Here is a 22,886-nt window from a genome sequence, read left to right as displayed (position 1 = left end):
TACTGTCTGTGGCAGCATTGGAATTTTCTGACTGTCTTGCCTAGGCAAGCTCCTAATCCCTAGCATTCGATAGTTGATCATCTCGTTTCTCTTAACTGCGTATTTCTTGAAAGAATTCATAGTAGGAGTGGACAGCTGCTCGCAAAGTGTTTTCCCATTGGGGCTCTGGGGCATGCCTAATACCCTACGGTTTAAGTCATGTACCGTGTGCAAAGGACCTATGACCAATAGCAATCTTCATGATGTGTGTCTCTGGTGCTTAGGTGAAGAACATCACATTGAGATGTTTAAAATCTGCAGGGGTTTTAAGCCCCACACAAGGCAAGACTGGGAATACCGGTTCCAGCAACTTCTCATGGAGGCAGTGCTGAGACCTCCTCAAACTGTGAAGATGGCACCAGATGCACAATGCTCCGGCCTCTGTGTGCAAGACTGTACTGAAGACAGGTGCCACTAAAGACTTGGCTGCGAAGTCTTCCATCACTGAATGCCATGACCCTGAGGCACCAGTTGACCTTGCTGATACTGTGTAGTCGTAGAGAAGGCAAAGTCAGATTGCCCCTTAAGATACGACTGTGGTAAGCCTCTACATGGTGTAGGCAGTTGCCTGTGTGTGAGGCCCAGAACTGTCAGTGTGCTATCAGTGCTGGCTCTGGAAGTGTAGGAGTCCAGAGCAGGTACTGAACTTCCCATCAACACCTGATACCTAAGAAGCTGCACAGGATCTCAGAAATATTAGAGACTGAGGTGTGGGGCAGGACTCTGGCACCGTTGAGACCGCACCAATCAAGGGTAAGCTGGCGATGCTGCAGCACCCTCAATCCCTGCAGCGGCACTGAGGCAGGTCAACCTCCTCTTCATTGGAAGGTTCACCACCTCCGGCACAGTGCGCCATATCGCATCTGGCACTGAACACTTTGACGGAATCCCTACTACCAGGAGTATGCGACAAGTGCGGAGACTCGTTGTGTTCAGCACCAAGCATGCCCCACCCCTTGGTGTCAAGATTGTGCTCCCAGTCCCAGACCAGATGGAGATCCATAGGCAGATTGCAGCACTCGAAGTCCCACTCCTTCCGGCACCACTACAGGTCACCAAGGGGCTTCAGCCACATGGCACCGACACCAGCACTGGCTTCATTGGTGTTGCTGTGGTCCTCGATGCCTGAGTCTGATGTGGTGTCAACGCATTCCCACAGGAGCTGCATCAATCAAAGGGGATGTGACCCTCCAGCACTGTGGCAGCTGCGGTGGCTGCCCCTTCCCCCCCCCACATCCTGGCCTTTTTGGATGCCCTGGGCGTATTACCGGTCCCAGGGTATGCCCAAATCCTCCAGATCGCTCAAGGATTCAAGGGTGACTGTGAAATCATTGGGCATGCATACCCTTGCTGCCCAGAGGTGCCCCTTTTAGACCTCAGCCCCCGTTCGCTCGTAGACAGCGCCAGGAACAGCCATGTAGCTGCAACAGAAACAATAGGAAGATAACCCCAAATCAGCAACCTAACCAGGGGAATAACTCCTCAAAGGCCCTTTTAGGGCCCAAGCAGGGCTTTGAAGATGTGCCCAAGGACAGCATCAGTTTCCCCAGATCCTTTCCTTTTATTCTTGGCCAGGTTCTCCCACTTTTACTGTGTGTGGTCCAGCATTACTTTGGACTGTTGGGTCCTCCACACAGTTGGAGTGGGATATTTCTTACAAGTCTCCTCCTCATGACCTTCTCACCCCCTGTGGCAGAGTATGCACTTCCATGTCACTGGAGTGACCACATTCTGGAGTGCAGATACCACCGCCTCGGCCACAAGGTAGCTGGCTGCCTCTATAATCCATGAAACTTTCTGTATAACCCTGAGTCCAAAGTGGCCCTGTTCACTGGGCAGGGTGGCCCAATGGCCAGAGTGAGTATATAGTCCTCAGTTCAGGGTAGTATGGCCCACTAGTCAGTCTGCGAATAGCCCTCAGTTCAGGACAGTATGGCCTACTGGCCAGGGTCAGTCAATAGTACCTTCAGTTCAGGGTAGTATGGCCTACAGGCCAGAGTCAATAAATAACCCTCTGTCCAGTGCAGTTTGGCCTAATAGCCAGAGTCAGTGTGGTTGGAGGCTAACACCCTGGTAGGGGGACCTAGGCCCACCCTGCTCCACAAGCTCCCAAACCAAAGCCCTGTGAGCAGCAGCACGGGTCTGCCACTCCCTCTGCTGGGGAATCCAGACAAAACATGCTGAGGATACCTGGGTGGAAGAGGCCGCTCCTGCACCCTCCCTGGGTTACTTCCTACTGCTCTGGTTGGATGAACATCCCACGTGGTAGCTGGGTTTTCTAACTTTCCAGCAGCCACTTCTTCCTGGAACTCCATAGAGGTTGCGTTGCGCCTGTCTCCTGGGTCTCCGGTTCCCACCGTCAGAGTTACTGGGTGCAGCAGTTCAGGAGCTCTGGCAGAAGGTCCTTTGTCTTCGATGGCCATCCCAGACTGAGGTGTTCTGCTGCTTTTCATACTGCCCCAGCATTTGCAGCATGCCCAGTCTGGGTGGAGAGGTGGGACTTCCTCCACCCACAGTCTTAGCCCCACTTACTTTAGTGTGGGGTATGCTCTCCCTGTCACACCCTCCTTCCCTGTCCCTCTTCAGAGACCCCTCTCACAAACATCCCCTAAGACAGGAGGTCTGGTTGCTCCTCGCGTTGGGGCTGTCCAAGATGTCCCCCGAAGGGTAAGGGGCGAGTGCTTCTATTCCTGTTGTTTCTTAATCCTGAAGGCGAAAGGGGATCTGAGACCCATTCTAGACCTGTCCGCCATCCCCTGAGTGTTCATTAAGTGCATGTTGGTAGTGGTGGCTTTTCTGCTGAAGAGGGGCGTTCAGGTATTTCTCTATCTGGATGACTGACTACTGAAAAGCAACTCCCAGGAACAGCTCCTTATGCACGTAAAACTGACACTAGATCTGTTCAGGACTCTGGTCATCCTTCTTAATGAGGAGAAATTGGTGCTAAGTCCAGAGCAAAGAATAGAGTTCATTGGGGTTGCCCCCCCGCCCTTGGGGGTTGCCGCCCCAGTCTAGGGCATAGTTTAGATCACTCGGGCCTAGTCCCAAAGTACACTGCCCCGGTATTAGGGGAAATACGGCCCACTGGCCTAGTCCTTTGTACGTAGGCTCTGAGGCCTAGTCCTTCAGCTGGGCCCCCACTTGCCGGGGTTCAGGGCAGGAGGGGTAGGGAGGCCTGGGCCCTCCCTCTCCGCTGGGCCCCGACCCAAGGCCCTAGCAGTGGCGGGTGGCTCCCACCACTGGCTCAGTGGGAGTTCCTCCCCGCAACACACCGAACTCTCGGGCTTTTCCTGCTCCCTGCCCTGGGTCATTTCCTACCCCCTTCCTCCGGCCTGTAGCGGTCCCACCTGTTGGCGTGAGTCAGGTGGCAGTAGTGGCACTTACCAAGTCAGCGTCGGGGTTTGTGGTGGCAGGTCCTGGGTCACGAGGGGCTGGCTGGCGGCTCTGTCGTTGGGGTCGAACCCGGCTTGGGCCTGGTAGCAGCAAGTTCAGCGGGCTTGGTGACTCCCTCTCTGGTGGTCAGGTCTGCAACTCGGTAGGTTGGGTGCTCACTCCGGCTCTGACGGCGGTCCCCCCCTTCTGAGAAGGCCTGCAGCCTTTTTTCCCTTGGCTCCCCTCAGAGCATGCCCAGTAGGATGGGGCCCTCTCTGCCCCCTGCACCAGGTGGTTTCCCTGGGCTTGAGTGCGGGCCGGGGCTGCCCTGTCACAAGGGCGACTCTAGACTTGATTCGGGGATGGGCCACCCTTCTAGAAACCTGATCTCAGGTGATAAGGGACATGATATCCTCCCTCAGTGTCCCACCACAACAATGCGGATGTGCCTCAGTCTTTTGGTTCATACGGCATTGTGTTGCTGTGTGATCAGCGATGCCTGGCTGCACCTAGACCCCTTCTGCAGTGGCTCACCTTGGTCTACAGGCCAATGTTGGTATAGCTTGGGCATGGTGGTATCCATCCTGCAAGATGTGATATCCATCTTGAGATGGTGGTTGTACCCATTCATTCTGGGTGAGGGTGTAGAGTTTGCCATGCTGTTCCTACATTGACACTTGTAACAGACCTTTGGTGGGGAGCCTACTTTGGGACCTAATGATTCAGGGTGTGTGGTACTCTGCAGACCTGGCTTTTCACGTCAATATGAAAGGAATTAAGGACCGTCAGACTGGCCTGCCAGGTATTTCACCCACAGATAAAGGGTGGTTGCATTTCCGTGTGCATGGACAATACAACCTCTATGTTTTATATAAACAAGCAAGGGGTAGCATGGTTGTCTTGCCTTTGTCTCCGAGCCCTGGCACTTTTGTATAAGGCACAGGATTCACTTGGAGGCTCAATACCTCCCAGGCTTGCAGAACATGCTTGTAGACACCCTCAGCAGGACAGAATAGACGTATTAAGTCAATTTTCCATAGGTGTGGGGGTTTCTCTGTCTGGACCAGTTTGCCACACTGAAGATCAAAAAGTAGAAACACTTCTTGCATTACAGAATTGCATTGCACCGAGATCCATAGTGGGATGCATTTGCGATTCATTGGGAAAGGGGCAGATTTGTATGTCTTTCCCACAGTTCCACTGCTACACTAGGTCCTGCTCAAGATACAGAGGAACAAAGCATGCCTGATCTTGCTGGCACCATCATTGATGCATCCAGATTGGTTCTCTACCCTCCTCACTTTGTCAGTGGAGGCCCCAATAGCCCTTTCCCTGTACCTGTACCTCTTCATGCAACACCAGGGACATCTCAGACACCCGGATGTACACTCACTACACCTCATGGTGTGGAAGCTGAATGACTCAATCCGTTAGAGCTTCAGTGCTCAACTCAGGTAGAGGAGGTCCTCTTGGGGAAAAAGGAAGTCAACCATCAGGGCAGCATACTTGGCCAAGTGGAGGAGGTTTTCTTTCTGGTGCTCAGAATGGAATGTTTCCACTAGGCGAGCATCCGTTTCCATGGTACTGGACTACTTGTTACCCTTACGAACACAGGGCCTGACACCTTCCTTTGTTAAGGTCCACTTGGCGTCTGTGTCCACTTTCCACCAAGGGTGCTCCCAACATTCCCTTTTCATTCACCGGATGGTAACCCACGTTAAGAAAGGGATGGACAGGTTGTATCCAGATTCTCACTCACCTATTCCCACATTAACTTGGTACTCAGTAAACTTATGGGACTCATGCCACCTTTGAAACACTGGCTGAGTGTTCATTGTTTCACCTGTCCATGAAGGTGTTTTCTTGGTAGCCATCACATTGACAAGGAGGGTGTCAGAGCTACGAGCTCTTTTTTCTAAACCCCCGTACACGGTGTTCCATAAGGAGAAGGTGTAACTTAGGCCAGACCCAGTCTTCTTACCAAAGGTGGTCTCCTGATTCCTCTTTGGTCAAGACACCTTCCTGCCGTATTCTACCTGAAACGACATTCATATGCTAGGCAAAGAGTGTTACACACATTAGATGTGAGAAGGGTCCTAGCTTTCTACATGGACTGCACTAGACCATTGAGGAAATCTACCTAGTTGTTCATAGCAATAGCAGAGTGGACTGAAAGGGATCTGGTCTCTGAACAATTTACATCATCTTGGATAGTGCGGTACTTATGCACCTGCTGTGATCTGGGAGAGGCCATGCTCCCACCAGTGACTGGAAACTCAGATTAGGCACATGCCTTTTTCATCTGTATTTGTAGTACAGGTCCCCCTCCAAGAGATCTGCATGGTGGCCACGTGGTCCTCAATACATATGTTCACTGCAAACTATGCCATTGACAGGTTCTCTAGGGATGAAGTAGCTGTCGGTAGAACAGTGCTCCAATCTGTGATTTCTAACTCCGACCCCACCTCCATGGTATAGCTGCTTGGGAGTCACCTGTTTGGAATCAACATGAACAAGCTCTTGAAGAAGAAAAGACAGTTGACCATTCTCATAACTGATGTTCTTTGAGATGTGGTGTTCACGTCCGTTCAAATTCGCATCGTCCTTCCCCACTGTCGGAGTAGCTAGCAAGAAGGAACCAAGGAAGGGGTAGGGTCAGCAGTGATATATATGTGCTGATATAGTGGCACCATTCTAGGAGTCTCCACAGCCAACCCTGTGAGAGCTGCTAGGGGAAAATGTTTCCGACACTCAGGCACGCGGCACACATACACGTTATTGGAAGGGATGTGAACACTAGTTACAAGAACAGGAAAAAAATGTTTCAGCTAAATGCCTTGTGCAGTGTTGTGTCTTGGCTTTGGACATAGCATTCTCTTGCATAGTATACATTTAGTATTAATGTAATTAAAATGTTCCTATTTAAAGGGGAAACACCAGAGAAAGTGCTATTAAAATATGTCAACTGAATGTCAAACTGATCATTTACTGCTCTGTTTAGGAACAGTCTGCCTATTAGCAGCATAAAGAGATGGTCCTGTGCCAAGTTTTACTTGAAAGAAGCGTTGACACTTTATAGAAATTATTGAATTCATATAGCTGAATTTAGAAATCTAGTGATTCCTCATTTGTTCAGTCTGTCTAAACTTAGAAGTTTCCATCCTGTTTTTTTCTATCATGTTAAATGGATTCAGAGATTTCTGCTATGGGTAGTGGGCAGCTTTTTAAAGCTTGGAGGAAGGGGAAAGGTATTTAAGTGAAAAACTAAAGAATTTAATTGTTGACTCTGCTAAACTATTACATTTACGTAAGTTAGTGTGAATGTGTGTTTTCTTTCTCTAACATAAGCCTCGCTTTTTTATCACAAAGAGCTACACAAGACTTTTCTTGGTGGGGGTTTTTTTTTTTAAAGATGGAGTGGAAGAAAAGACTTGAAACTGTTTTTCCTGTTTGAGGCCAAGTGTAGACTTAAAGGCTTGCCAACTCCACAATTCTATAGCTTATTTCTTACCATTTCCAAGGTTTTTGTTAGTGGCTTGCAGATGGAACTTTAGGCTTTGGAACTCATCCATTGAAAAGTTGTGTGGTCTTAGCCGCAGTAGTAGTACAGCATGTTTTTCCTATACTAGTTTCACAGAAGTTAAGTGAGCTGGAATTGGTTGAAGAATAACAATGGAGGTTTTCCCTTCATTTCCCTCCCCGCTTTTTACTGTGCATCCTTTGAAAGTTGGGATCAGGTTTATTTTGGATTAAAGCATTACATATTTTGCTTCCTTTTAAGAAAGACAAAAAAAAATGCTAACAGTCTTTTAAATAAGATGCACATATAAGGAGTATGAATTTAGTCCATAATTGTGTATTAATTTCTAAAGTAGAAACATATCTTTCTGTATGCCTGCTCTCTTATATGGTTGTTTTTCTAGTTAGTGTTTGTATTATGTTCTTTCATATACTTTATCATTACCAGTGTTTTTAAACAATGCATTATGATTGCGTGAAGCAAAACTAAGAGGACTCTGGAGTTTAATACGCATTTTGAGCACAATCTAGCAAAACACATGCTGAACTTTGAGCATGAGAATATTTTCACAGTAAACATTGGCTAAAGATAAGCCTATTTATATATATTTACAATTAAGCATGTGATGAAGTACCAGAGTGTTCAGCACTTTGCAGAATCAAGTTCTTTGTGCTTGGTGGAAATACTGAAAAACAGTCAATTAAATTTGTTTTTCTTTCTTTGTGTAGGTAAGGCTTGTACACAACATTCCATGTAGTATTAGGAAAACAAATGGTAGATTGGTATAGCTGAATGAATTTTGTGAAAGAATTATATAGTTCCTGGAATTACTCTGATCACAAAATTATCCTAATCATTTTAGCAAATCTGTATCTATCCATGTTCCATATATTAGCCAATGGAACTCTTGAATTGCTCACATTCTCAAAGCCTATTGTCTGATTTGTGTACGTTTGTTTAGAAGAATTATTTGCAATCAACTTGCCTTGTACGTATATCAATGGAAATGTGGTCACAGGCTGGTTTAAGGTTGCCATTCCTAGTAAATGAGAATAAAAGCAGGAAACTTTAATAAATCCAAATATTCTTTTGGGGTCAGCAAGTTTATTTGATGCACTGGATATAGAATTTTAGCTAATACAGTCCATCCTATTAATGTGAAGATTAAGAATACAGAAATGGGGATGAAACAAAAATATTCCCTGTCAAAACATTTTTAGAAAGAACAATACCCTCTAATACCAGAGCCCTAAGACACTGATCCAGCAAATCACTGAAGCATGTGCTGAGCTTGCTTTACTAGGACTACTCATGCTTAAATTTAAGCACACATGTCAATGATTTGTTGGATCAGGATCTATGGGTTATTATTTAAAAGGACTTGAGGTCAAGGTGAAATTGGAATTAAGTTTGAAATGTTAGATTTACATTTCATGTTCACTAGTTCACTAGTCAGTCAGTGAAGTATAACTGCACACAGTACAAATGTGTATCTAAAATATTAAATCTGTAAATTCCACTTTGTTTAAAATACAATTTGCTCAAAGTTTTAAAGCAGAAATTGTAGCTCAGTTATGTGTTTCTGTGATAACAAGTAGTTAAAGAAATTCCTTATAGACAGTTTATAACATATATTCAAACTAAATCCATATATTTTTTGGAAGGACTGTGGCCTGTGTTAGATTAGATGATCACCATGATCCTTTCATGGCATGGAACTATGACTGTATATTGATAACTCAGCTGTCAACATAGGTATATACTGATATAATTTTACTAGCTAATTTAAACATTGGGATCTGATCAAATGTTAGAAAACCAAATTATATAGAGCACAACTGTATTCTGAAAAAATCCATTATGCATAAATGTGTACATTGTTATTCAGTTCAGCCTTATTTTCTTCTGCCTTTCAGTTTTGGTTTGTGGAAAACCCAATTTTATATTTTTTCCTGGAACTAATGAATGAGCAAGTAAGAGGTCTCATAAACAAAATTAAAAATTGGAGATTGTGTTATGATTGGAACAGAGTGCGGAAATTCTGTGTATTGTGTTATGTCAGCATCCTACTAACGGAATAGGCTACATAAACTCTTGTGTTGAGACATTCCATAAATAAGCAGGCTTCCGTTTCATTTGCACACTGCAGTTCTTAAAATTTCTGAATGTTTATTTCACAGTTTAACTCCTCCCCCCATTCTAAAAATACCAGACCAGTTTGAATTTTGTTGTTGATCATTTTATTCAGATGACATGTGACATATGAAACTTTTTTTAAACCTGCAAGCAAGATTTTATAAGGAAAAATAGCAGAAAAGTATCTGTAGTAATTTCTTCTTTCTCCCACATCCCAAACCCCTTATTTTGGCCCTATGCGGGAGCCTGCACTCACAGTTGGAACCCTCACCACCACCTCCCAAGGCCCCCCCCCCCACATCCCAGTCTAGTGAAAATGAATGAGGTTGGGGTTGAGTGAAGGACAGAGGAAGAGGGGGTTGAAGTGAGTCGGAATGATGCTCACAGAAGGGGAAGGGAAGGAGCAGGGCCTTGGGGAACAGTGAGGCAAGAATGTTCAGTTTTATGCAATTTGAAAGTTGGCATCCCAAGGGAGGAAAACCACCTTTAGAGCAACCTGAGGCCAGCAGGGGCCTGGCGGTTCTTAATACATTTAAAAAGCAGAGCTGCCACGGGGTTAGCTCCTGGAGCTGGAAGCTAACATTGCTGCATCTCTGCAGTTCCTCTCCTTATCAACTAATCGTCTAGTTCATGGAAATTCCATTGACTAGTTGATTAGCTGATTAAACATCATTTGACATCCCTATATTACTTAAACTGAGTCTGTCTTCCTTTTTATACAATGCGAGATAATATATTGACCTCCTTCACTGAACAATGTAATTATTTATATAATTGAAAGTTATTATTAAAGTGAGAGTAAGAATAGAATTTGAGATCTCCTATCTATTAGCTTTACTCTTAAACAACTGGACTATGTGTCCTTTGGAGATTACTATTATTATTTCTTCTTGCAAATACTTTTTTTTCAGATTCAGAAATGTGAATTTTTGTCTGATAATGGTAAGATTTTGTGAGATTTTTATGGATGTGGTGTGATTGGTTCTGTCACAGAAATCCCCTTGAGACTATAACTTGATGTGCTGAAAATACCATTTAGTCGGCTTATCTGCCTTCTGGGGCATCCTACCCCTTTTGTCTTGCTAAGCCAGAATCTCTGGTCTCTCCTAACACATTTGTGGAAAAGTACAAAATTCAAGATGTGTGAAGCAACATGGAAATATCTTTGTAGCATGTCTTCAGGAAGATAGTTCTCCACCACTCAACTCTCTCTTGCTAATGGGCTATTAGCTCTGTGTCTGGCTTCTTCATTGTTGTTCATGATGGGCTGAAAATAGGGTTTTCCCAATATAACACACTGATAATAAATCTACAGTCAATATTTTGAATTTCAGATACAGAAATGGTACTGTACATTCATACAAATAGAATATGCACATTCAGTGGATTACAAGCTTTCCAGTGATATGTTGTATAAAATATTTTGCATAAATAGCCCATGGTCCAGTGTGCTTCAACAGCAGCCCTGGGAACTACACGTTGTGGACTACAAACTGTGGCATGTTGGGAGAACTTCCTGCCAGGATGTACCCTCTGCCTCCAGCAGGGTCTCAGCAGGAACTGAGCTAGAAGTAGCATGCAGAGAGGAGGCCTTCTGATCTGTGATCCTGTTCTATGGGTTTTTTTACAGGTAGGACCAAAAAGGGCTATACAGCACTCTGAGAGGAGTTTGTGACACAAAGGGAGAACCTGGACTTGGTTGTTGTGGGGCTTAGTTACTGTGAGAGTTGGAACATGTTGTAAGGGGGCTGTGCTGTAACCTCTGCCCCACAGTGGGGTCTCAGCAGGAACTGAGCTAGAAGTTGCATGCAGAGAGGAGGGGCTGCTGAACTGTGATCCTGTTCTGTTTTTTTTTTTTTTTTTTTTACCTGTTCCCTGGTAGTTTGTCCGAGTGGGTCTGATCTGAGGTGCACACACATAATACACAATGCAAAGCACACCAAGGAGCCTCAGGCCTAGTCTCCCACAGCTGTGTAAGAAGTCACAAGTGTTCCCCTATGCTGAATAACCTCTCACTAGACTAGTGAACAGGAGGAGTTACACATATTTAAGTTATGTCATGCTCGTATTCATAAATATGTCTCCATGAATATTATGGAGTACATTGTCACAGGTGGGGTTGCATGTTTTTTAGTTCTTCTTAGGGTGATGTCCCCGTGGGTGGTGTAGGGTCGTCCTGGAGCCATGTAGCGGAGCTTTTTCCAGCAATGTCTGCAAGCCGCACATGTACGAGGGGATCCTTGTGCTGTGCTTAGCTTGGTGCCTCCTGTGCACAGCTCCTCCCCCTCTCCCCCCTTCAGTTCCTCTTCTACTATCCTAAGTAATGGACAGAGCTCTTCGTTCTCCTCAGCTTCTCCTGAGGGAGAGTGAGAAACCCTCCGGTTTGGCTTTCCCTATCTCTCCACTGTTTTAACACTTTGCTTCATCCTGTGGTTTGTTTTTTTTAAATGTTTTTTCTGTCAGCTTCTCACAGAGTTCCCACTTCGGTGGGTGCCTACCACAGGCAGCTGCTAAGCCGTCTGCTCCCCCCTGCCCCCTTAAAAAAAAAAAAGGCCAGGGAGTGAAGAAAAGAAAGAAAAGCTGAAAAACAATTTTTAATAATGTAGCTTTAATGGCAGTAATGGTCACGGGGCAATCCCTAAGGGAATGTCCACACTACATAGTTTTGTTGGAAAAATGGCTGTTTTTCCGAAAAAACTTCACTTACGTCCACACTGCAATCGCATTCTTCCAAAAGTAAATCAAAAGAAGAGGGGTTTTTCAGGCATTGGTAATCCTCTTTCTACAAGGAAGACGCCTTTTTCTGAAAGAGCTCTTTCAGAAAAAGGCGTGTGTGGACGGGGAATAGGGCGTTCTTTCGAAAGAAGAGGAAAGAGGAAAAAGCACAGGTGCCCTGGTGACCATTCAGTCCATAGCAATCACAGCTTACATGTACGCTTCATTCAGTCTGTACGCTCTCTTTCAAAAAAACAGATCACTTTTTTGATGCACTTTTGCAGTGTGTGCTCTCTTTTGAAAGAAGTTTTTTGGAAGATCTCTTCCAAAAAAAGCTTCTTTCGAAAGAAGCCTGTAGTCTAGATGTAGCCTAATAGAACACTTGCTACAACCCTGGCAGATGGCACAGTGCCAGGATCATTTGGTTTTAAGAAATGTCACTCATGCCAGGAGCTGATGCCAGTCTTGGATAAACATGCAGACTGTATCCACTGTCTTGGGGAAGCGCATGTACCAGCAGCACACTCTACAAGGAAGAGAGCTGCCTCACCATCACCACACGAACTGGCTAAAAAGGGACTATCCCCATCTAAGTCCCTGTCCCATCCTCCCGAGGATGTGGACGGGACAAGATGAACACCCCCAGCACCAGGGAATCAAATGCTTGGACTTGCACCGCGACCTTGAAGTCGCGCTCAGCGTCGGTGCTGAAAAGATCATCCTCTGCACTGGACATCTCCTGCTGGCGCTCACGCACACCAGTGCCGGCATTACTAAAGGATGCGGCACCAACACCCATGCTGCAGACAGTTAAACAGCCCTCCCATAAGGAACGGGCTTTGGACACAAACCTATCATTCCCCATCTGCATCTGCCCCCCATGGCTGCTCCAGCTCAGTCTCAGCATGATGCAGGCACACAGGGCAGTAGATCCCGATCTACTTGTTGGTGACCACTACACTAAAGCATGCATCCAAGGGAGGAATTTGGCTCTTAGGAAACGTGGATTAATTCATTAACTTCTGCATAATACATTGAAACATTTCTTAATGACTTTTCAAAGGACCAACAAAAAATAGATGATTTAATGTAATGAATTTTTGAAAATAAAGATTGAGTATTTTGGGGGTAGTCTTTTAAGACAGAAGATACTGATCTCTTTGGTAAAGTTCACTGAGCTGTACTAGTGAAAATTTTTTTTAAATCACAGCTTGGTTTGGAAATATTCTTTCTCATAAATGCTACCTCTTGTGGTTTGGGAAAAAAATCTTAAGATTGTCAACCAGAAGCAGTGATCTTGTCTACCTCTCTTTTAAAAATAACTAGCGTAACAGGTATGATCTGAATTGTGGCCTATGGCTATATTACCATAATATAAATATTAAATAATAACAGTAATAGACCATTGTTCAGTTCAGGTGCAACACAACTGAATTGAGTACACTGGATGGCAAAGGAGCTGAAATAGGCCTTCTGCTCATGTCCAGTGAGTACTTTATTATCTTTATGCAATAGCTCTGAGCCTTCCTTTTCTTTCTCTCTGCATGAGCTGAGTAGGGTTCAGAGAATCTTCTTCCCTTCCCCTCTAGGCAGAGCATGCCTCTACGCCAGCAATTCCTCCAGGGGCAAGAAGCAGGGGCATTTCTGTTCTGAGCCCAGAATGAAAGAAACATGCTAGTTTGGGATCTTTTTCCAATTATAGTGTTCCCCAGTATCTCTACTCTTTCTGTTCATTGTACCACTTTAATCTGATACAAAGGCCATCATTTACTATTTGAGTAACTTCTCAGGGACCTACCAAAGCCAATCAATTAGAGAACACGGTGGCAGTTGCAATGTAATGTATGTTAGGAGGAATAATTTGAAATAGTCATACATAACTATAAACTCTGAGGTCAGGTCTACACTAGATCTGCTAGGTTGACTTAAGGTACTCAGCTCCAGCTATGCAAAATGCTGAGCTTTAAGCTGAGCCTTGGTGATATTCACACAGTGGAAGGCTGATAGGAGCAAATGCTCCTGTCTGCTTCCCTTACTCCTCAGAAAAGGAGGGGTACCGGATGCCGGTGAGAGCTGCCAATAGTGTTCAGTTTACGGGTCTTTAAGGGCTGTTCCCCACTCTGGCGCTCTAAGTATAGAAGTTGGGGGCCTCCAAAAGACGTTAAATACCTTGCTTCTATAGGCTCTGCTTTCAAAAAACAAAAACAAACAAAAAAAACACTCCCCAGATTGACTGGCTCTGGAAGATAGGCTGTTACCATCAAGTGGTTTTTAAAAAGCCCTGAAAACCAGGAGGAAACACTTGAATTGCTTCCCAAGAGGCACCCCAAGCTCTTTTGCCACAAGAGTATTTGAAAAAAGAAACAAAAAAACCCACATAGCAAAAAAAACTCTCTCTCTGATAGCTGACCCGTCAGGCTGAGTAGGTACATAGACACAGCTCAAGGTTCATTCCAGTTCCATGCCAATATTTCTTGTAGGCATGGTAATTCTGGTTAATTTCATCTTGTGCCTCCAGCTTCTGACTTAGAACTCATACACAAAGAGAATAAGCAAGGTATATATTTACAACTTTAATTTCAGCACTGTATTCCACTGGTGGTTCTGGCTTCCTGCCAACACCTTTAGCTACCGGAGTTTAATCCTTCAGCACTCCTCCAGTCAATCACAGGGTCTATACTAGACACGCTCAATCAAATGACAGAGGTTAGAAGAGACATAATTTGTTAGTAGAGCTTTCTGTAGATTCAGGGCCTAATTGTGGTGCTTGACTCAAAGCAAAAAAAATCCCAAAACACTAAGAAGGCTTCCAGGCTCCTGTAGGAGGCTGCCTAGTTTGCATGTAATGATAAATAGTGCACAGCACTCATTGTTCCTAGTGACAGTTTCCTCTGACTCTAAAGTCGCAATCTTGTTAGCATATTTTCTGCCGTTTCTTTTTGCGCAAAACCCCCATTTTGTGTAAGGTCCTTATGCATCTCAACGGAAGCAGCTACACTGCTTCTTTTGTGAAAAAACCCCTTGCACAAAAAGAAACGGCATAAAATATGCTAATGAGACCACGATTTATGCTAATGCGTTCCTCATTAGCATATTTTCTGCCACAAAAACTTGCGGTGTAGACGTAGCCCAAGCCTGGTTAGGGAGTCTTCAGTTTTGCCAGCTCCCTGAATCCTTCAACGTCCATTCAGACCAGCAATACATCCCTTTGTCCCATTGCAGTTTCTGAACCCTCTGTTTCCAGGTGCCATCCATCTGAAAGTTTGATATCCTTTTAAGAGCTAATTTAAAAACAAATAGCAATAACCAGGGTAATTAGTAATTTAATTACGGGGAAAATTAGGAAAAATGTAAAGATAAATAGATTTCAAGTTTCTATTTTGATTATATTTGGAAACTTGCACACCATGTAAGTTTTGTTTTAATGCTGATTTAAAATGCTTTCTGATTTAAAAATGTATATTAATTGCTTCTGCTGAACTGCTGTATTAAAACAATTGCTGCAATATTTTCCTTTCATCTTCAGTTTTTAGAACAGTTGCCGCTAGATGGCAGTAGAACTGCTGTTTTTTGTTTTGTTTTTGTTTTTTTGCTCAAGGTTGTAAAATAAATCTTTAAAAAATACTAGAATTCAGGCATTACTATAAAACTTCAACATTGTAAAGTAATACTGTAGTAAATAATACTGTATTAAATAATAAAAAATTTAAACAAGAGTTTGGAAGGCACTTCTCTTGATATTTCATTAATGCCTTTAGACTTTCCACTGCTTGTTTATTATCTCTTTTGTACGGTACATTGAACTGGGCATATTTTTAATTCTAGGACCAGTAAACTAGTTAGACATTCAGAAAACACATATAAAAATATTTGGATTGGAGTTGAAAGCAGGAATTAACAAACTGCCTCTTTCTTTTTAGTTAAGAATTATAGATGAGGTTCTTTGTTCACAAATAAATAAAGTAGATCAAAGGCTCCTACCATAGATGTCATAGGACTTAGATCTTAACTTTCCTTCCAAATACATATTTTGAAGAGGTCTTTTTCAAGGGGTGCCTTATTCAGTATTTGCTAATCCTGATTCACTCAGTCATAATAATCTAGTTTTCATATACACTTTCATATGATTAATCATTGTATTTGTATGTTGTTTAGATAGTTATAATATATAAAGTCCTGATTCAGCATACACCAAAATGAACCATGGGAGTGAGAAATAGCCATTGTCTATTAGTATATTCCATTAGAATATAACATTTGATAATCAGAAATTAAAAAAGCTATATTTAACTGAAATGTGATTATTTAGATAAGCAGAATACAAGGAGAGTTGTGATAGGATCAACAGCCCTACTTTTACAAATGCTCTTCACCTGAGCAACTCACTTGGTTTTTTGTGACCAAAGTATATTAGTAGTGTTTTTCAAAATAGCCACAATCTATCTGAGGATTTTACCCATTAAAGATATCATATACTAAAACATGGCTTAATATATTGTTTCTCCCTCACTGTTGATTTTTTCAAGAGTTTGCTGTGCCATCTCCTTTCTTCTTCTGAGTGGGGAACTAATGAAGTTGGTACGGGTACCTTTATTTCTGCTCTTGGCTACACGTCTGTAGATTACTATTCTAAACTGATTAAAAATGTGAGTATTTTGTATAATGGAGATTTTATTAGTAATAAATCACCAGTCTGTAAGACTGTTGGAAAATGCTGCTATAAGAAACATGAATTTGAATGACTGTTATTTTTTCATATCTTGGTTACTCTTTTAGGGTATTTCTACACTACCACCCTAGTTCAAACTAGGGTGTTTAATGTAGTCAATTGAAGTTGCAAATGAAGCCCGGGATTTAAATACCCCGGGCTTCATTTGCATCTTGCCGGGCGCCGCCATTTTTAAATCCCTGGTAGTTCGGACTCCGTGCCCGCGGCTACATGCAGCACAGAGTGGGTAGTTCGAATTAGGCTTCCTAATTTGAACTACCGTTACTCCTCGTGGAACATAGGGTGGTAGTGTAGACATACCCTTATAGTTTTTTCAGAAAGATGAAATGGGAGATAACAAGAGGTAAAAAAATGGGAGGGTTATACCAAAGTGTATGTTTTTTAAAAACCTCATTCTCTCAAGTGTATCACTGAAATTAATTTTAGCTAAAATGTTTTTGTAACACTAGCACATTTACCTGGTATTGCTTTGGTCCTTAAGGAAGGGCTTTGGGGCTTCAGGTGTGGGGGGTGCAGGAGTCAAGGTTGGGGGATGAAGAGAGGCTCTAGGCAGGAGACTGGGTGGGGGAGGGCAGCCCCTCCCCGAGATACATAAGAGGGCTTCTAGTTTTTCCCCTTTCTGTCCCTGTTAGGGAGAGAGGACAAAGTACAAAGCTTGTCTTTCTTTGGTGCTCCCCAGGCAGTGGGAGGAATGCCACAAACTGCATTTTCTTCTCACTCCTCGATGAAGGGGAATAGCCAGCAATATCACTGTATGACTCTCGGGGCTGAGGGGAAGCACCTCCCTAAAGGGAGCCTGGGGGGTTGGAGGCTCAGGGATGGAGTAGTCCCTGATTGGAAGGGGGCGCACCTGCAGTCAGACCCTTTCACCTGCCTGGTGATTCTGTCTCTTTCATGTATGGTTTTATGAGAAGTAATCCCATTCCAGGCACATCCCATTTCCTGGTACCACCAAACCCTTGCACTGCTTTAAATTGTGATAAGAGGAAGCTGTATACGGAATTTAGTGGGCCTAGCTCTTTCCATTTAGGAGCAGTTCTTGAACAAACAGACAAACTCTATCAGATATATAGTAGATTATGAAATTTAATAACTGGGAAAATATTTTGTGGCATTTATTTTCCAGAAAGTAACTTTCTGAATTATTTTCTTTTTGACTGTGCACACTGTATGTTGAGGAAATGATTGAGTTTTTTTTCATATACCCTGTAAAATCATGGGAATAATATTTCAAAATGAAGATTTACTACATATTTTATCATTATTTTCCTATTGTAATGCTTTTTTAAAAATTAGTTTTCTCTTAACTCTTGGAGATGCAGATCTGTAATATTTCACTTATTTGCTTACAAATTGTGCGATGGGAATTATATATGATTGGTATTCAACAATTGTAGTACCTGTAATTGTCTTGAACACTTTGATTTGGCACTGATTGCGGATGTGGGGGGGAAGGAGGGACAGTCTATAGAGAAGGCTGTTTACCATAATTGAACTATTACACAAAAACAAAATGATGACTGATGCTATCCTATTTGCTCTGTGTTTTTAATCTCATTGATTTTCCTTAACAGATAGTCTTATCATTACTGACAGAACTCAAAGGAAATCAGTTTAATGGACTTAACATTCCAGGGAGGTAAGTGTTATCTAAACTTCATTTTACGATGTCTTAGTTTGAATCATTAAAGTTCAGTGAGGTCCTTCTGAAAAATGTTTTGAAATAAGTATTTAGACTTAAAATACAGCTTCGGTATTGCACAAGCTAATTAAATGGAACATGACAGAAAACCTTTTATATACCAGATAATCATAGACTTTGTGTATAGTACATGTCCTTCTTTAACAGTTATGTATTTGCTTTCCTTGTTTATCATATCAATGAACAGTGCACATATTATTGTATGCTTACTATGTAACGAGTCCAAATTTATTACTTATGTTGAGGAGTCCTGATTCTCACAGTAGTTCCATTGAGATTATTATCCAGATGATACTCAACACAAGTAGACCCACTGAGTCAATACATATAATTGGGTGATAGAAGTGCTGTTTGAGCTGACTTGGCAGCAATATTTCTTTAGTTAAAAAGAACAATTAATTATATTTGCTTATGTAACTTCCCTTTTTTCTCCCTGGGTTACCTGGGAGCTGGTCATACTAATGTATGCCTGGGAGCCTGATGTTTTTAACATAAAAGGAGATTCTGAGTACCCCAGTGGTGGTGGTGGTGATTAGTTGGGGATTCCCTATCCACCCTCTTGCTGCAGTCCCTTGCTTCCAAAGACTATATAATGGCGGTGCCTCCACCTGGCTGGCCCTGTACACACTTATGGTGTGCTTTGGGAGCCTCCAGGAATAAAATTATTCCAGTGATAACCTAGAACTAACTCCCAAGTCAACAATTATAAATTAGATATATCTAACTGATTAAATTAGAATTAACACGCTTTTACTTAACAACTTAAAGAAACCGGGTTTAACAGAATAAAAGTGAACAAAATCAATTAAAAAGTACACAGAAAGAAAGGAAACTTATCCATCTGGCATTTGCACTGCCACCATTTATTCTACCCACCAGAGTGTGTACTCCAATGGATTCAGAGTCCCAGACGCTTGCGTGGGCGCACTTGAAGATCTGCAGCTGGAGTGGAGACAGCACTGTACATGTTCTGTGTATGTTAGTCCAAGCTGAGCAGCCAGCTGCAAAATCCCTCTGCCACTGGAGCAGGCCTCACCAAATGCCAGCAGCTCTGGTTCCCTGGGCAGATCACTCTGGCTCTCATTGCACCCAGAGTCAGTTTGTCTTTTGTGCTCTGACCCAGGCAGCACTTTTCCAAACAGTCCAGTTAACCAGTCACCTCCTGTGTAGGTTTATTTAAGCTCTTCCCAGCCATAGGCACAGCCAGGATCTCTCCTCTCCAGGGACAATCAAGAGCAGCCACCAAAGCAGCCTGCTAGATCCAAGCCCCAGCAGTAACAAACTCAGTAATAGGCTCTAGCTGCAACACAACAGTTCCTGGCTTGGAAAAGGCTCCACACCGGCAGCCTGGTGCCTCTCTCCAAAAATAGAGCCTAGCCTAAGTCTCCATCTGTATAGCCTGGAAGAGGCACTGTTCCCCCTTTTTCCCAAGGGCTCATGGGAGTTTTAGTCTCTAGGGCTAGATTGCAGCACAAAGGATCCTCCGACTAGAAGTCAGAGGCCCCTTTAATAAGGGAACTACACTTAGTTCTAGTTTTCCTACCCACTTTGTATCTACCTCTCCTTAGTATGTCTTGTACTCTGGGCTTTTTGAAATGAAGACCATAACCTTTTAATAAACAATTAAAAATTATTTTCATAGTTGCTTACATCAGAATCAAAGTTTGTCAGCAAAAATAAAACAGAGGGATACATACAGTGCTTTTTTTGCTTAAAAAAAAAAGTGCCAGTACTCCAGGCGAAAAGTTGTTGAGCTCTGACTGGAGGTGCCGGTACTGTGTCTGGAGATGCCGGTACTGCGTACCGGGCAGTACCATCACAAAAAAAGCACTGGATACGTACCACATGTATTGAATTGAAGTATGGTTGTTACTTGACAAGCTTTTGTAAATGTGTCCATTTTACTCAGCGATGCACTCTATGTACAGAAAGCCCTCGCCCTTCGCTGTTTTGCTATTCATGGTTTAACGTATTTACAGTGTGCTGCTCCACAGTAGTCCAAGCACTTGGCACAGAGTGATGATTCTTTTTCAGTGTGCTGTAGTAACAGAGCCTGAAAGTTATAAAGGAAATTGAAGCTACAGTGACGCCGTACTGGGAAATTTTAGATATTATATATGTTTATTGCTTTATTACATGTAAATATTAATTTATTGCATCAATGCATTCTTTTATGAAGACAATGTAGCTTTGTGATGGAAGCACCCCCTCCCTCACCAGTATTTGCAGATTTCACCATTCACGGTGATCTCAAGAACATATCCCTCATGAAGGGTGATGGTTTCCTCTATGTTCTGTCATAGCTGCTCACTTAAGTAACAAAATATTTTTTTACTACTTGTGCTAATTCTACAGGGCTTATATAGTGGAAGTCAAGAAAGGAGGATTATACTCCTTCTTGTACATTGTCAGCAGAATAGTTGGTTGTCCAGTCCCAGAGAAAACTGCAATAGGAGACAGGAGGGGATTTGGTCATCTACATGGAAACTGAATCTTTGTATTAGCTCTGGGGCAACCAACTAGGGATGTTAAATTTCTATTAATCAGATAATCAAATAGTTGATGGAATTTCCATCTATTACTCAATTAGTTGATAAGGGGGGCATTCGCTGTCCTGCTGCCTCTCTCTTGTTGGAATGTACAGGAGCCATGGGCAGTGGGAAAGGGAGAGGAGCAGCAGTTGGGACTGACGTGAGCGGGACTGTTTCAGTCCCTGTTTGTGCTGTTTCCTCACTGTCCTCTGCTTCTCCTGCCCCCTGCAGAGATGGTGCTGGGGGGAACTGGCTTTTAAGCCAGCTTCCCCCAGCACCGGTTCCGACTCCCCCCCCCCCATTTGCTGGGGGGGTGGGGTGGCGGGAAGTAGCTAGTTGAGTTCCTACTCAAGCATTTGCTTATCAGGTAGTTGACTAGTTGCTTAATCCCTACAACCTACCCCCGACTCCCATCCTTGTTTCTCATGCAAAGAGCCTTGTCTGAATCTGCCTTAGTATGAATGCTTTCCCTCTCTCACTCACTCACTCACTCACGCACTCTCTCTCTCTCTCTCTCTCTCTCTCTCTCTCCCTCCCCCTCCCCCGAGTTGTTTAATTGAGGTGTAGATATTCAGGATCAGCTGCAGCTCTGGGACCCTCCCACCTCACAGAGTCTTAGAGTCCAAGCCTGAATCTCTACACCTATTTCGGCGAGGAGTCCTGTGGCACCTTATGGACTAACTGAAGTGTTGGAGCATAAGCTTTCGTGGGCAAAGACCCACTTCGTCAGATGCATGTAGTGGAAATTTCCAGAGGCAGGTATAAATATGCAGGCCAGAATCAGGCTAGAGATGACGAGGTGGATCCAATCAGGGAGGATGAGGCCCACTTTTAGTAGCTGATCTGGAGGTGTGAATTCCAAGAGGAGAAGCTGCTTTTGTAGTTAGCTAGTCATTCACAGTCGTTGTTTAATCCTGAGTTGATTGTGTCAAACTTGAAGATGAACTGTAGGTCAGCAGTTTCTCTCTGAAGTCTGGTCCTGAAGTTTTTTTGCTGCAGGATGGCTACCTTTAGATCTGCAATTGTGTGTCCAGGGAGTTTGAAGTGTTCCCCTACAGGTTTTTGTATGTTGCCATTCCTAATATCTGATTTGTCCATTTATTCTTTTATGTAGGGATTTTTATCAGTAGTTTCACGGAGGTAACTGGGAGTGCTGGTGGGATAGGGTCTGAGTAGAGAGTTCACATATCCAGACAGTCCTTCAGTGAGAGTGCCAATGCCGGAGATGATGGGGCATCCAGGATGTCCAGGTTTGTGGATCTTGGGTAATAGAACAACCCTGGTCGGGGCTCTAAGGGTGTGTTGATTTGTTCCTGTGCTTGTGTGGGGAGTGCCCTGAGCAGATGATGCAGTTTCTTAGTGTATTCCTTAGTGGGATCTGAGGAAAGTGGCCTGTAGAATTTGGTATTGGAGAGTTGTCTGGCAGCCTCCTTTAGGTAGTCAGGCCTGTTCATGATGAAACAGCACCTCCTTTATCAGCGTCTTTGATTATAATGTCAGAGTTGTTCCAGAGGCTGTGGATGGCATTGCATTCTGCACGACTAAGGTTACAAGGCAAGCAATTCTGTTTTTCCACAATTTCTGCCTGTGCACATCGACGGAAGCATTCTATGTAGTGGTCCAGACTGTCATTTCGACCCTCAGGAGGATTCCATGTGGAGTTCTTCTTGTGCTGTTGGTGGGAGGGTATCTGTGTGGCAGTGCACTGTTCAGTGTTGTGTTGGAAGTACAGGCAGTCCCCGACTTACGCGGATCCGACTTATGTCGGATCCGCACTTACGAACGGGGCTTTCTCGCCCCGGAGGTCGAGGTAGCGGATTGCTACCTGCGAGCTCCGGGGCGAGAAAGCCCCGTTCGTAAGCTGCTCCGGTGCCCCTGGTCTGCTGGAGACCGTCTCCAGCAGACCAGGGGCACCGGGCAGGTTCCCGCGCTTCTGAGGCTTTGCCAGAGCAAAGCCTCGGAAGCGCGGGAACCGCTGCTGCTGCTGCTTGAGACCCGGTACCTGTGGTCTGCTGGGAACTGCTGCTGCTGCTGCTTGAGACCCGGTACCTGTGCTCTGGGGGCCAGAGCAAAGCCTCAGAAGCGCGGGAACCCGCCCGCTGCTGCCGCTTGGGTCCCGGTGCCTGTGGTCTGCTGGGGACG

General features: G+C 43.9%; 1 protein-coding gene across 7 annotated transcripts in view; it reads left to right on the top strand.

The window, feature by feature from the left end:
• The window catches only part of FANCC (FA complementation group C), a 168,248-nt gene that overhangs the window by 57,789 nt on the left and 87,573 nt on the right, over positions 1 to 22,886 (top strand). For all 7 annotated transcript variants that reach the window (XM_075931816.2, XM_075931806.2, XM_075931810.2 and 4 more), the window contains exons 5-6: positions 16,309 to 16,428; positions 18,086 to 18,150. In XM_075931816.2, the coding sequence (XP_075787931.1) occupies positions 16,309 to 16,428; positions 18,086 to 18,150 (185 nt within the window). The remainder of the gene's footprint in view (positions 1 to 16,308; positions 16,429 to 18,085; positions 18,151 to 22,886) is intronic.

Source organism: Pelodiscus sinensis, chromosome 6 (genome assembly GCF_052426305.1).
Source record: "Pelodiscus sinensis isolate ZL-2025 chromosome 6, ASM5242630v1, whole genome shotgun sequence".
Lineage (NCBI taxonomy): Eukaryota > Metazoa > Chordata > Testudines > Trionychidae > Pelodiscus > Pelodiscus sinensis.
This window is presented reverse-complemented; position numbering and strand designations above follow the sequence as displayed.